This window comes from Nannobrachium achirus, assembly GCF_963921795.1.
Source record: "Nannobrachium achirus genome assembly, chromosome: 4".
NCBI lineage: Eukaryota > Metazoa > Chordata > Actinopteri > Myctophiformes > Myctophidae > Nannobrachium > Nannobrachium achirus.
The window spans coordinates 29,438,101-29,452,805 of record NC_137813.1 but is presented as its reverse complement, the minus strand read 5'-3'; the positions used below and the strand labels follow the sequence as shown (position 1 = coordinate 29,452,805).

Sequence of the window (14,705 nt, the reverse complement as noted above, 5' to 3'; positions counted from 1 at the left end):
ACCCTTTGTCAAAGTGATTTTCCCTGAGATTGAATGCTCAGTCAGGGCATCGAAGGGACATGTTTGTGTACGGTCAGGATCATTTATTTTTTTAAGTTAAGCAGTGTTGGATGTTTGTTTTTTAGCGCATCATTTGTAATTATGCTATAAAGACAATAAACTATCATATTTACAGTGGTATAATATATACATTATATTGCGTAAAATATATATAAAACATGCTACTGTACATGTGTTCGCATATGTTCAAAGAGGGCCCTCTAAGCAGACAAAGAGGCAGTGTTTGGAAAATCCCTTTGGACCCTTTGTTTGGCTGTATGTTAGTTACTTATGTTTTGGATCAAATGAACAAAGCTATCACTGGTTGCATTAACAACTATTCGGATTCCAACTTCTTGCATTGGATACACTTACAGGAGAACATAAATGGTGATATTTTCATATACTTTAATTTGACAAATAAGATCTGGGCACGAAAACATAATTGCATCTCTTACTTGGATTTAAATCTGTTTTCTAGTGTCTTCACTGAGTTAAAGATATCAAATCCTGGCCATCTTTCTGTACATACAGGGTCAAAAGTGGCCTGTCATCTGTGTGTCTGATGTGACAAAACATCTCATTATTTGCCATTCTCAAATGTGCTGCTCTTGAGATGTTAGTGATAGCCTACTGGATACCGTGCTGTGCTGTGCTGCTTGAGGTCCCAAACCACCCCCATGAATATAGTAAAGAAAATATTTTAAGTTGGAGATGGCTGTATCTACATCTACGTGCACATGGAGATGTACATAATGTCAATTTGTAACAATGTGTTTAGATTTAGATGCTGAAAAGTCACACAAATATATATTGCCCCATGGCAGATGTTTTGTAAATAACAAAAACTGTATTGTGTGGCTAGTCTGGCTACGTCCACATGCATACGTTACGTTGTAATGCTCAAATGTGTTGCCTCAAACTAGACATGGAGATGTGATGAAAATTGTTTTAAGATTGTGGTTATGATTAATGGAGGCCAAATAGAAACCCCTCCCACCTCATCCCACCCCTCAAATAAGAAGTAAGAGCAAAATGGCCGGGGTGTGACTATGGTCAATTACCCGAAACAAGAAACAGAAATGTATTGAAAATTACAAGTATTTGGTGTCATTTAATTGCCGTATTTTAAGCCCTTCGGAAGTGGATGTTGCGACTGTGGCTTTTTTACTGCACTCATTTTGTAATATAGCAGTGCTGGTATTAGGCGGTATTAGGTTGTAATGGATTTAATGTGCGGCCACTGGTATGGAGTATGGAACACAGAACATCTTGTATTGACACACAGTCATGTGGCTCACGGCTGGTTTACTCATATTGACACAAACTCTCACGCGGCCAAGGGTCTGCTGCAATTAGCCTTTATTTGCTAAACCTGGCATGCATGTGCAATGTGTCTATTTCTAAATGCTATATATGCATTTTGGGGCCATAATAAATACAATAAATACATAATTTTCTTAAAAGTAAGACCATCATTCAGCATATTTGGACCATGTTCTGTATTGACTGTGTAATGAATCAGGACCCTAAACACTTAAAGGGGAATAGCACTCATTTTCAACATTGGACTATGTCTTTAATACCTTGGAGGATTTATTGTGGGTCCAGTTCTAGGCAACACAGAAGGGAGGGACGTTTTTATTTCCACTCAACAACTCCAAGGTATATTAATAGTTCAATGTTGAAAATGAGGGGTATTCCACTTACTTTACACTTTCAAAATATTTAGGCCTATAAATCAACGTGTTGCACCCCAAGCTAGTAGGTCAGCTATTTTGACTATTTTGGAAAATGTACATTTCATTATCCCTCCCCTCCCCTGCCTATAGGCCTAATAATGACATGGCATGAAATAGTGATGCCAGATTGAAAGTGGTTAAAGTTGTTCCATGTTCTTCAGCCCTGCCTGTCATAATGTCTAACAACACACTTGTGCTGGTAGACTGTAAACTTCAGTGCACAGTTTATCACTACATGTGTATACTCATGCATTCATGTGTCAAACGGAACCTTCAACATCCCTATTCTCACTGACTTGTAATGTTGAACCGGGATATCAACCTCAGTGGCAAATTACCCTGGATAGACAAGTTTAGCTAAATTACTATAAATGGATAGAACAGCATTTGTAGATGTAATAGCCCTAGTGTTTATTTTAGATGGTTTATTGATTAAATATTTTTTTAATGTTTTCATTTTCTAGTCAAAGTTTACATGAGTTCTTACTGCATCCAGACGGTTCAGTTGAGTTGTCAGATATTGGTATTCTAATTACGGTAGATTTTTCAATAAACTTGGCAGTCACTGTATATGAACCTTATGAGGCAAACTCCACCCTGAACCTTATGAGGCAAACTCCACCCTTCTGGCACACTGTGCAGGTTAAAACAAACACTAAGAATAATTAGTACTGTTTGACTATCCTGATACACACAAGTTCACCACGCATGCATGCATGCATGCATGCACGTACGCACACACACACACACACACACACACACACACACACACACACACACACACACACACACACACACACACACACACACACACACAAACAAACATATTCACACACATACTGTACAGAATTGTTCAAAATAATATATATATTATTTGCAAGCACACGCACGCACACACGCACACACACACACACACACACACACACACACACACACACACACACACACGTAAACACACATACAGTATGTAAACACAGATATCATACACACACCAACACACTAGAAGATAGCCATCATATAGCTATATCGGTACAAGCCTTCATCACCAGTGATAATTTTCTCCCTCTCCAAAAGCACTAGTTGCGACATTTACATCTGATTCCCAAATGATGTTAGTGCAACCACACTAATAGAATCCCTTTTATGCCCATCAATATTAAGCCCATATCTGGGAATTCCCATACAATAGAATTCCTTTTATGCCATCAATATTAAACTCATATCTGGGAATGCCCATATATGGACATATTGTGGCAGTTTAACCAGTGAGGCTGCCGCGACACGAGTCACACTTGCAAATTAGGATGTCTGACATCATACATACAATCCCTTTTATGCCCACATATGGAGATCCCTGATGTACAGTTGTACAAAACAACATCCAACCAATAGGCCCATAAAAGGGGACAAGGACTGAGAGACAGATACTGACACACACGGACGCATGTCTGGGGTCTCACAGCACACGATTGGTTCTATAGACTCCAACCTTTGCACATGGATAGCTCAGATTCTTCCCTACAGTATGTTCTTAGCTGCTCCCCCTGCCGTTACTGTACTTGCACAATGTACAGTTGTATGAAACAAATTTCTTTTTTTGTAGAACCGCCGATCCAACCAATATGCCCATATCTCTATGTACATGGATCTCTATATATGAGTATCAGGGATCTCCATATATGGGTAACTGTATGGTCTGATATAGATTAATAATGGATTCTGTCCTGTGCAAATGTGTCCTGTGCGACCTCGCCCTAGGCTTTTCGCCTGTAGGCATCTTACTGGTATTTTGTACTGTTACCAATATGATCTCTCCTGTCCTTCACTCTGACAGTACGTCTTCTGTTTTTTATCCCATCTTTCTCTTCTTGTCTCTCACTTCTCGTTCATCTTTCTCGCAAATCTTTCAGTCTCTCTACCCCCCCCCCCTTCTATTCTGACTCTGTCTCTCTCTTTTTCTCTCTTCTATGATACCCCACCAACAGTAACCTACAGTACACATTCTCATACAATTAAAACATGCATTAATATAACACCTCCCCTCACACACACACACACACACACACACACACACACACACACACACACACACACACACACACACGGGAGCGTTTCTCTGTTACTACGTGTCATCTGTTCGACACCCAACTCTAACTCTTACCCTAACCTAACCTCTGCGGGGTGAGTCGATAACCCTCCCGACGCTCCTTTGTTGAAATGACGGTCGTTCGAAAGAGCGAGACCCCCCCACACGCACACACACACACACACATATACCGAGTCCTGACACGCACATCGAAACACACTACACACACACACATATACCGAGTCCTGACACGCACATCGAAACACACCACACCACACACACACACACACACACACACACACACACACACACACACACACACACACACACACACACAGAGAGAGAGAGAGAGAGAGAGAGAGAGAGAGAGAGAGAGAGAGAGAGAGAGAGAGAGAGAGAGAGAGAGAGAGAGTGAGAGAAGTGCACACCACCCCCTCATGTGCATAAACAGACAGTCTCATTATGTTGTACTCATCCTTGCACAGGCAGTGTCACCTGGACTGTCTCTCAGCCTTCCGCCCCCTTCTCTTCGATGTGAGGCACATTAGTGGAGCTCTGAACAGCCTATGTCAGTCACTGCTGGAATATGAAACCAATAATTACCGCACAAATATTCACATTAACTTAACGTGCTGTTGATTGACTACTGGCCTCATGAGCCCAGATCCACATCATTCGGTTTGGTTTCCACTGCTTAACGTAATTGTTATGCGAGCTGCGGTTTTATGAATATGTTGTTGTTATGTTTGACATGGAAGCTGCCTTTAAGGGCAGTGTAACCTGCACAGTGTACATCCTGAGTATTATTTGAACTCAAGAAGAGTAGCCTACTAAAATAGATGAACTCTGAGGCTTATGCTGAGTGCACTTTGCTTTAGAAATGATAACAAAAGAACTATAATGGCCATTTGAAACTTTATGATGCAATTTCAAGTTAATGCTTGAATAATAAAAAATAGGCTATAATTAGAACCACCTTGCCCATTTATAAAGTGGGTGGGTAGTTCGGGTTTTATGCCTTTGCCAACCTCGATACTAATTTCATACTGGCTGTAATTTACCTCCACTGAAATGACTCGAAGCATGAAAAATACTGTCATAAAATGTTTGTCAAGTGTTGCATTCCTTCTTTGTGATATAGCCTAACCACATTTAAAATGAAGTCAGTTGTGGCCATATAAGACAATTTTCCGATTGTCGGGTGGTCTGATATTTTTTTTCCTACACATTTATAATCGATCTGAACGAGCACTGTAATGAGATTTATTTTTTACAAGGATATCATTTTTACAAGGATGTGGGTGCCACATCTCTAGTGGTGGAGTAAAACAGTACTCACATTTGTTACTTTCTGTGGTGTACAGTAACTAAGTACATTTACTTAAAGGAGTGGCGACACCGGCCGAAATTTAACATTATGATACAGTAAGTCACGTGGTGTTTCTTCAAACAGTCTGAAAAGGAGGCGGGGCCGTATCAGTTAGTAGTGAATGTATACTTCGTCCGTCGCGCGGTGCCGCGTAATGTATACTTCGTCCGTCGTGCGGTGCCACGCACAACGTGATGCCTTGTTGTTAGCGTTTAGCCCGGCTAGCCCTGCACCGCATGGCTATTTGCGAGAGCTATTGTGTGTGTACACACACACGCGCGCGCGCGAAAGCACACACACACACACACACACACACACACACACACACACACACACACACACACACACACACACACAGGCTACACACACACAGAGTGTATGAGCCACGGAGTGACGGACCTCCTCTGCGGAGGTCGGAGGAGGAGATCGCTGGACCCTCGTTACGCTTGCTCCGGTGTCCCGGGTGCTCCAGTAAGGTTTAGGGCAGTAGACAGCAGGGTATGGCCGACAAAACCGTCTCATAGACGGGGAGAAGCGTGTTGACCCTCGTACACCTTTTTTGACACCTTTTTTGAAGAAGACATGTACTTTTTCATCGGTCTAACCATTGATTTTATAGCGAATGCTATATAATTTTTACCCCTAGAACTGATAGTTTTAAAGTTGGTTTAGAAAGTCGGAAACACACCTCGGACAGCTTTTTTTGGGGCAGTTTCAAAAGATAATGATATGGATAATCGACTCCACCCCTCCCCCCATATTAGCCCAATCAAATTAATTTATTTCAGTTACTGTACAGAAAGTACTACTTTCAGTACAGTAACTACAATAAATTAATTTGATTGGGTCATTTAACATGGGGGTACATGACATCATTAAAAAATTGTCTAATTTGATAGCCTTAATTAGCTGTTTTGGCCATGTCACTCCACCTTTAAGTACACTTTTGAGGTATTTGTACTTTACTTGAGTATTTCCAATTTCCAATACTTTTACTTCCACTCCACTAAATCTCAGATCCAAATATTGTGCTTTTACTCCACAACATTTATTTGAAAACTTTAGTTACTAGCTACTTTGTAGATATAAATTATGATATTATAAAACATACACCATAAACATAAACCACCATGCCCTATTTTATTCTGCGACGCGTTGTGAGCTTGTAGATCAGCTATTTTCAAACATATTTACTTTTACTTTTGGTACTTTAAGTACATTTTTATGCAAACACTTTCGTACATTTTGAATTACAGACTTTTACTTGTAACGGACTACTTCTACATTGCAGTATTGATACTTTTACTCAAGTAAAGAAATTTAGTACTTTTTCCACCACTGGTTACTTTGTTACTAAAAGTATCAATACTACAATGCGGAAATACTCTGTTAAGGTGCCCTCACACCAAAATACCTATAGTGGAATCCGCCAATGCATTTCAATGAGAATGGAGCGTTTTTTGCCAGTAGAGGATTTCTGCAAAAAAACGCTCCATTCTCATTGAAATGCATTGGCGGATTCGACTATAGGTATTTTGGTGTGAGGGCACCCTTAGGGTGCCCTCAGACCAAAATACCTATGAGAGTGGAATCCGCGTTCCTCCAATGCATTTCAATGATAAGGGAGCGTTTTTTGCAGAAATCCTCTGCTGGCATGAAACCGCTTCACTCTCATTGAAATTGATTGAAGAATTTATTAGAAGTTTGCAATAGAAAAAAGTACAGTTTCATGACAGTACAAATCACTGGTACAAGGTCAACTAAAAGGAGATCCTAGAAAGCCGAGGCTTATTTCCACAGGAACCACACTTTAAGTATCTCATATAACATTGAAAGACAGACGGATAGAACATAGTACTTTATCTAGGATAATATCAGTTTCAAAAGCATAACATCAAAAACAAAAGGCAGAATACAGAGAAAAAGGGGGGGGGGAGCATGGGGGCTTAGTCTATTTACAAGTCACGGGTAGCTGCTGTCTGAAGGTGACTTTTCATACCAATTTTGAAGGAGGCTAGGGATTTGCTCTCCTTTAGGGCTTGTGGAAGGGCGTTCCACATGTTGATGGTATAGCAGGAGAACGAGTTAGCGCCTTGTTTAGTGTTAAATCTACGCTGATGATGATTAGTGGAGCTGCCTCTGGTGTTATGATCGTGAACATCCTTGACCTTTAAGAAGTAGTTTGTCAGGTACATGGGAATCTTGGAGGTGTAGTGTATCTTGTACACCAGGCCCATTGCAAGATGCTGTACTCTGTCAGCTACTTTGAGCCACCCCACGCTTTCGTGGTGATGCTCGGTAAGGTGGGTCAGAGGAGGGAGACCAAGCACAACCCTAATTAGTTTGTTTTGGGCTGTTTGGAGCTTTAGCTTTAAGGCAGCTGGGGCGTCGCGATACCAGACAAGGACTCCGTAATCAATGAGGGGCCCAATAAGAGCACCTCCTAGTGTCTTTCGGGATTTAATATTGATCAGTGGGGCAACTCTTTGCAAGAAGCGAATTCGTTGATTGACTTTATTGATTACCTTGGTGGTCATTTTTTCACTGGATAGGTTAGCCTCCAGGATGCAACCCAGGTAGCAGATGTGGTTTTTTCTTTCTATCACAGTGTCACCTACTTTAATTGTGAAGTTCTCAACTAGGCTAAGTTTCTGACTAGATCCAAAGAGGATACATTCAGTTTTGCCTAGGTGAATTGAGAGTCTGTTGTCATTGAGCCAGGTGCAGATCTTGTTAAGTTCACAGTTAAGGGCCTTTTCAACCTGCAAAATGTCTCTGCCTGAGACTAGGAGAGCCGAGTCATCCGCGAACAGAAACAGATTGCAGTCACAAGCAGATGACATGTCGTTTACGTATATTAAGAACAACAGTGGTCCTAGTATACTCCCTTGAGGTACTCCACAGTTTACTGGGAGGGGGGGGGACAGGGTTCCGTTGACTTCCACCATCTGTTCCCTCCCCACCAAGTAAGAGTGCATCCATCTCACTGCTGTGCTATCAAGACCAATAGCTTTGAGTTTTTCGATCAGAATAGAATGATCGACGGTGTCAAATGCCTTCTGGAGGTCCAGCATGACCATGCCACAATATTTGCCATCGTGAATTTCACGTTTGATGTAATCATTCAAATAGATGAGGCATGTATCTGTGGAATGGGACTCTCTGAAGCCAGACTGGAACTCGTAGATCAGTTTATTTTATTTTTTTTTATTTTAAATGCATTGGAGGAACGCGGATTCCACTCCCATAGGTATTTTGGTGTGAGGGCACCCTTACAAGTAGAAGTCTGGTATTCAGAATGTACTTGAGTAAAAGCATAAAATTCACCAAAATATTGATAAATTAGATTTCTGAAGAATTGTCTGTGAGAAAAAGTCACAAACAACCAAAGTGCCAGGATGAAATCTCTGTCGCATGTTTATGTCATTCTTTCATCTCTCTCTGTGTTGTTGCTGTGTTTACAGTTTGGCCCAGGGCATGGCTAGGCGCATTTCTCCTGGCAATGCAATCCTTTTATTTTCTTTCTCTCTTTTTATATCGCTGTTAAAACTTGTTTTTAGATCAAAGCATTGTTCACTGAGTGCATGTAATTATTCATGATTCATCGTCATCCCCGCAAAGCTAACATGTTGCCCGGCAGGCATATTCACATAATTTGACGCCCAATTTGCATGCATGCTGGAAACACTGGGAATATCAATTATTTTAGGCAACGACAACATAGTTGGCTTAACACCAAGACAGTGCAGAATAATAGCTGGATGGCTGTCAAATACTGCATAATACAGTATGCTGAGTAGGTATTGGGCTGAGTAGCCAGCCCAATACCACGCTGCACATATAGACATTTTATGCTGATGTTGTGTAGTTCACTCCAAAATATGCCATAGAATTCAATTGAAATCAATAATATTTTTTTTTGTATTTGCCGCATTCCTAAGACAAACATTTGATTATAGTAAATGTACCCCCATTGACTCCGGATGGGGACCCAAATGCATGGCCCTCGATGGGGACCCAAATGCATGGCACTGCATGGGGAAACCATCAGGGTAAATTTACTATAATATTTTTTTTTGTCATAGGAGTGTGACAAAAACCCAAAAAATATTATTGAACTCTAAGTCTCCATGGCGTGAGTAATCAATGGAAAATAAGTAATTTTGGGGGTGAACTACTCTAATGGCAATTCTGTACACGTTTTGAATATTGAGCTTCTTCATGTCCCCAGCTTACAGACACTTGCGCACAATCACACCTCCTTCTCTCTCTCTCTCTCTCTCTCTCTCTCTCCCTCCTCCAGGTGAAAATATGGTTCCAAAACAAGCGCTCCAAGTACAAGAAGATCATGAAGAATGGCCCCTGCGGACCCGAAGGAGACCACCTGCACCCAGCGTCCTCTGCCTCCCCCTGCTCCCCGGGGATGCCCCCTCCTCTGTGGGACATCTCCATGGCCAATAAAGGCACGCCCGTGCACTCCGGTGGATACATGAACAATTTTGGACATTGGTACCCAAGTCATCACCATCAGGACTCCATGCCCAGGACTCAAATGATGTGACGAGGGAGGGGAGGAGAGAGAGGAGGGAGGCCTCAGTCAACAAGAACACACATGTTTTGGACAAAGTATTGCTTCAGGTCAAGGTACACAGGAACACTATGTGTTTCATTTAACACTCCATTGTGTATAAGTGGATATGACTTTGATTACGAGCAAGCATCTCAGTTCTCCCATTGGGTCCTTCTTTGGAGTCTCTCTTGTTTTTTGGTTCTTGTTTTTTTGTCATTGCCCATGATGAATGATCTTCAGTCGTTTGGTCTTATCGGTTTCATATATTCTGTGTTTTTTGACTTTGTGGGCCAGTGGCCTTAATAAGAACTGAATAAAGACTTTATAAACTTGTGTTTCCTGACAGTTGGACTTTCCAGCGTATCCGAGAGTCTCAGAAATATACATTTCTGCCAATAGAAATGGCTGTGGGTCAAAATATTGTAAGCTGTTTTAATCAATCAATAGAGCTAGTTTTTCTTTTTCCTGTCTTCAAATCCCCAGTAATTTCATATGACAGCAAATACTGACCAGCTGACTTTCCTTGATGTAAATGGTCTCAGAAATTTAACTGTTTCTCTCTGATGGTGTGCACCAATTACATTTGTTAATCGGGCTGATAATTAACATTTAATGAAAAGTGTGAAAAAACACTAAAGGGGAACACACACCGGACGCGGAGGCGGCACGGAAGCGATGCGCCAAAACATACGGCCCCATTATTTTCAATGAACTAACCCACACTGGTGGCGTCAGACGCGCGCATTCGTGGGTCTTCCGCCTCGCCTGCCGCGCCGATACACCGCTGTTCTATTTTTCCAGCGTTGCCGCGCGGTGAACATGTTCTCCCATGGTTCTCCCCACCGGGGGAAATGGATGTGCTGTGTGGCAGCGCGCCGCGTCCAGTTGGGGTTACCACGCGGCACTTCACGTGCGTCGATATCACGACGCGACGCTGCGCATCCGCCCGTGTCCAGTGTGTGCTGCCCTTAACATATTCAAATACAGATGGATGGTTACTTTCAGCAACTGTAACAATTCAAAGTAAAATCCTCAGTGTTAATTTATCCATTTGAAATGTAGACTTCATTTTTAAAAAAAAATGATTTTACAGTGTTCAAATTAAACAAACACACTGAATCGGATTGTTTTGGGCGTTTTTCTTTTTTTAAAGAATACCCTAAGCCTAAAGCCCTAAGCAGAGGCGTCAATTGGGTATGGCAATTAGCTATGGCAGCTGCCATACCGTGGCTACAGGGGAACATAATACAATGTACTGTAATCGTGCCTGTTGCTAAGGTATGGCAACATGACTGGTGTCTTGCACGCGCGGACACCAGTCATGTTGCCATACCTTAGCTTTTTCTGAACTGACGCCGCTGAGCATAAGGTAACCCAAGGTGTTTTCAAGAAATCACAAAGTCGTAAATCACAAAGAAACGGCTCCCATCCCTCACTCCCTCAAACATCTGGAGAGGCGAAGAATGAGTCGGCTAACATTGGCAATGATTTTATAAAATGACCACCCCAATTAAAGGTAATTTAGGGCACAGCTTGTTGAATTAAGCTTTCACTGCGACGACGAGCAGGTAATTATGTGTAATTTGCAGGCTGTAGGGAATATATCCCTCCACCAGCCGACAGTAGACGAGGGAATGACGGAAGTAACGGATCACACATTCACACGTCAGGGGATTACAGAAATATATTTCCACAAATTGGTAACTATCATCAGTTTTACAGTGACCTTAAAACAGTTATCATATTACAGTTTTCTTTCCTTTTTTTGTGGGTAGTGGCCTACTAGTAGCCCATATCCCATAATTAAGTCTATTTGTTTTGACAAAATAGGCAGATTGTTGATTTATGACAAAGGCACGTGCAACCATTAGGCTATACCTGAAAGAAAAGAAGGAAAAGATGGACAAAATGCTATTTTCTTTTATGTTTTCTTCTTTTTTTGTTGTTGTTAAGCAGGTCATTTCTTACTTTATTTCTGATGAAAATGAGGGGAGAGATGCTTAAATGACTGATAATACCATTGCAATATTAAATCAAGGTTGTGACATGTTGGAAAACCGTTGAAAATTACAAATGAAACCAACACATTTTATGGCTACATTTTGGACTGGGGGCGCCTGTGTTTTACATTACAGATATACCTACATTGTTTAAAACAATTACATTAATTAGATACCGTAGGCTACCATTTTATACTTCATTTATTTTATTCCTTTTTTCTTATAAAAGATATCTGAAATCGCTGAATAAGTTGTTTTATAATAGCCAACTAAAATGTCCTATAGGCTATAGGCTACTTAATTAATTTGTAACCATCTCATAACTTTTTAGGATGTAGCCTATTGTATGGTCAGCGGCGGGACCATAGGGGGCGCGTGAGTGCTTGAGCGTACAGTTATGAGAGCCCATTGATTTTTCGCCGACAATTCCTAGCACTCGGTCTTTTCACAAGTTTTCCCAAACTGGCCAAACTGCATTCCTGGCACTCGGCCGATATCACACGTTGGCTTTGTTATACACAGCGTCAAAGACCGCCCCACATCCTGGCTGTATGATGTAGCTCTGTTATACTGTAGCCTACCAAGACGAAGACGCACCGTCTCTGCGACCCCTGTGCCCCACACGCTGGACCACTAAAACGGCATCGCTGCAGACTGCAGTCCATTGCTTCCAACTACATTGCACTCAGCCCGTGGCCTGCGTATGCAGCTAGACACTTTTAGCACGTTTTTTTTGCTTTGAGAATCAGGCTAAAGTTTTTCTCACGTGTGGAAATGGTCAACACACATGTGGAGGATTGTGTTGTCGGAAACAGCGCCCGCAAACGCATGGTGCAATTCTATGGAGACGACTTTGATGAAGCCAGGCTGACACTGCATTGTGACGTTTGCCTGGAGATGGCAAAGACCAGTGGACTCACACTCTTTACTTATTAAGTAAAAGTATCAATACTGCAATAGATGTACTTCAATTCAAAATGAACTTGAGTAAAAGTACGAAAGTATTGGCATCAAAATGTACCTACTTAAAGTACCAAAAGTAAAAGTAAAATTTTTCGGAAAATAGCAGATCTACAAGCTCACAGTCATGATATGATGCGTTTGGAGCTTGTAGATCGGCTATTTTCAAACAACCTAGGTATAATGGCTAAAGTGGTTAATGTGTGTTTTGAAATATTATAACTTATATCCGAAAAGTAACTAGTAACTAAAGTTTTCAAATAAATGTAGTGGAATAAAAGTACAATATTTGGATCTGAGATGTAGTGGAGTAGAAGTAAAAGTATTGGAAATTGGAAATACTCAAGTAAAGTACAAATACCTACTTAAAAAGGGGCGGGGTCAAAAACGAGCACCCAGCTCAATATTGAAACATCATCGTCCCTGTGTATGGTAGCAATCAAAAAGTAACTTCACCGTTCGTTTTAAAACTATTGAATTATAAATTACAGTAATCTGTAAGATTTGTATTTAAAAAGTAACCCACATTTACCACATATAGGCCTATATTATGAAGGAGAACAAGAGGAAGAGTGGATGAAGGGTCTTCGTTGACAGTTTACTGGTTGACGAAAAGGGCCGTTTATCCAAATGACTTGCAGGTGTGTTGCCCTGTTAGTCCGTGTCTGCAAAATACAGAGAGACATGTTGATATGTGGCGCAGGTCATAGACCCACTGACCACGAGAGAGGTCAAAGACTGTGCACGTGCATGCGAGCGTGCGTGTGTGTGCGTGCGTGTGGATTCACAACATCAGCTATCCAACTTCAAACTGTCAAGCGCACATCAGTGATTCTCACACACACACACACACACACACACACACACACACACACACACACACACACACACACACACACACACACACACACACACACACACACACACTTTTAGTTATAGCCTGGTGTTTATCATTATGGTATTTTAAAATATTGACCTTTTCAAATTGTCTGTGAATGGTGGCATCAATTCAAAACCAACGTTGTAAATTGTTTGAGAGAAGGTGCACCCTGGTGGCTGAATTTGTTATTACACGCACATGATGGTGATGGCACAGATACCACCAGTTATGTCATAGGTTTGAATCTGGTTCAACTTTTCAGGTACTGTACTGCATGTCACCTACCACCCCCTCCCCAGTCCCCACACATAGGCCTATTAAATATAGCCTACATTTAAAATGGTTTTGTCCAGCCGTGGAGACAACCATTCCCAGCCAGGCATGGGCTTCTATGGCCAAGAGTCCCAATTCTCAGGCGATAAGCCATAGTTTCTAAAGAGGCACGCATTACAAAGGCATTGTGCAGTTTATTGAAAAACATAATGAACCACATGAAAGACTATATTCTGAGCATGTCATAATAGGCGACCATTCAGCAAAAAATATCTACAAGCTCACTAAGACGTCATTGCAGTGTGTTGTGAAGCATCGTGATGCAGCATTGTGAGTTTGTAGACCACTAGCTCAACCTGATTGATTGATTGATTGAAGACTTTATTAGAAGTTTGCATAGGAAAAGGTTCATGACGGTACAGTTCACTGGTACAAGGTCTACTAAAAGGAGATCCATGAAAAGACTAAGCTTATTTCCACAGGAAACCATTAAAGTATCTCATATAACATTGAATGACAGACAAATAGAACACAGTACTATGCAGTAGGTATGTAAAGAAAAGAAAATGAGAGAACAAAAAAAGAAAACAGTATGTCTAAACAAACAGTAAGTATAAGTACCAGTAAGTATTCACCCTCTGCTGCATAGTGCATACTGCTGTGCTCTGAGATGATATAACCCAGCTGGGGTAGAATTACTCCACGCCGAGGTACGCCAACATCGTATCCAAAAAATTAAAGTAGTTCCACGCTCCCAGAGTATGATTTCCCGAACACCGGTACATA

The 14,705-nt window shown here is 41.3% G+C and overlaps 1 protein-coding gene across 1 annotated transcript in view; it reads left to right on the top strand.

The window, feature by feature from the left end:
- LOC308283568 (homeobox protein Dlx4a-like) overlaps window positions 1–9,797 on the top strand; it is a gene marked incomplete at both ends in the record, with an annotated part of 19,155 nt that extends 9,358 nt beyond the window's left edge. Inside the window, one exon of the mRNA XM_080724007.1 lies at window positions 9,540–9,797. Coding sequence (XP_080580133.1) covers window positions 9,540–9,797 — 258 coding nt within the window. The remainder of the gene's footprint in view (window positions 1–9,539) is intronic.
- Window positions 9,798–14,705: the final 4,908 nt, after the last annotated feature.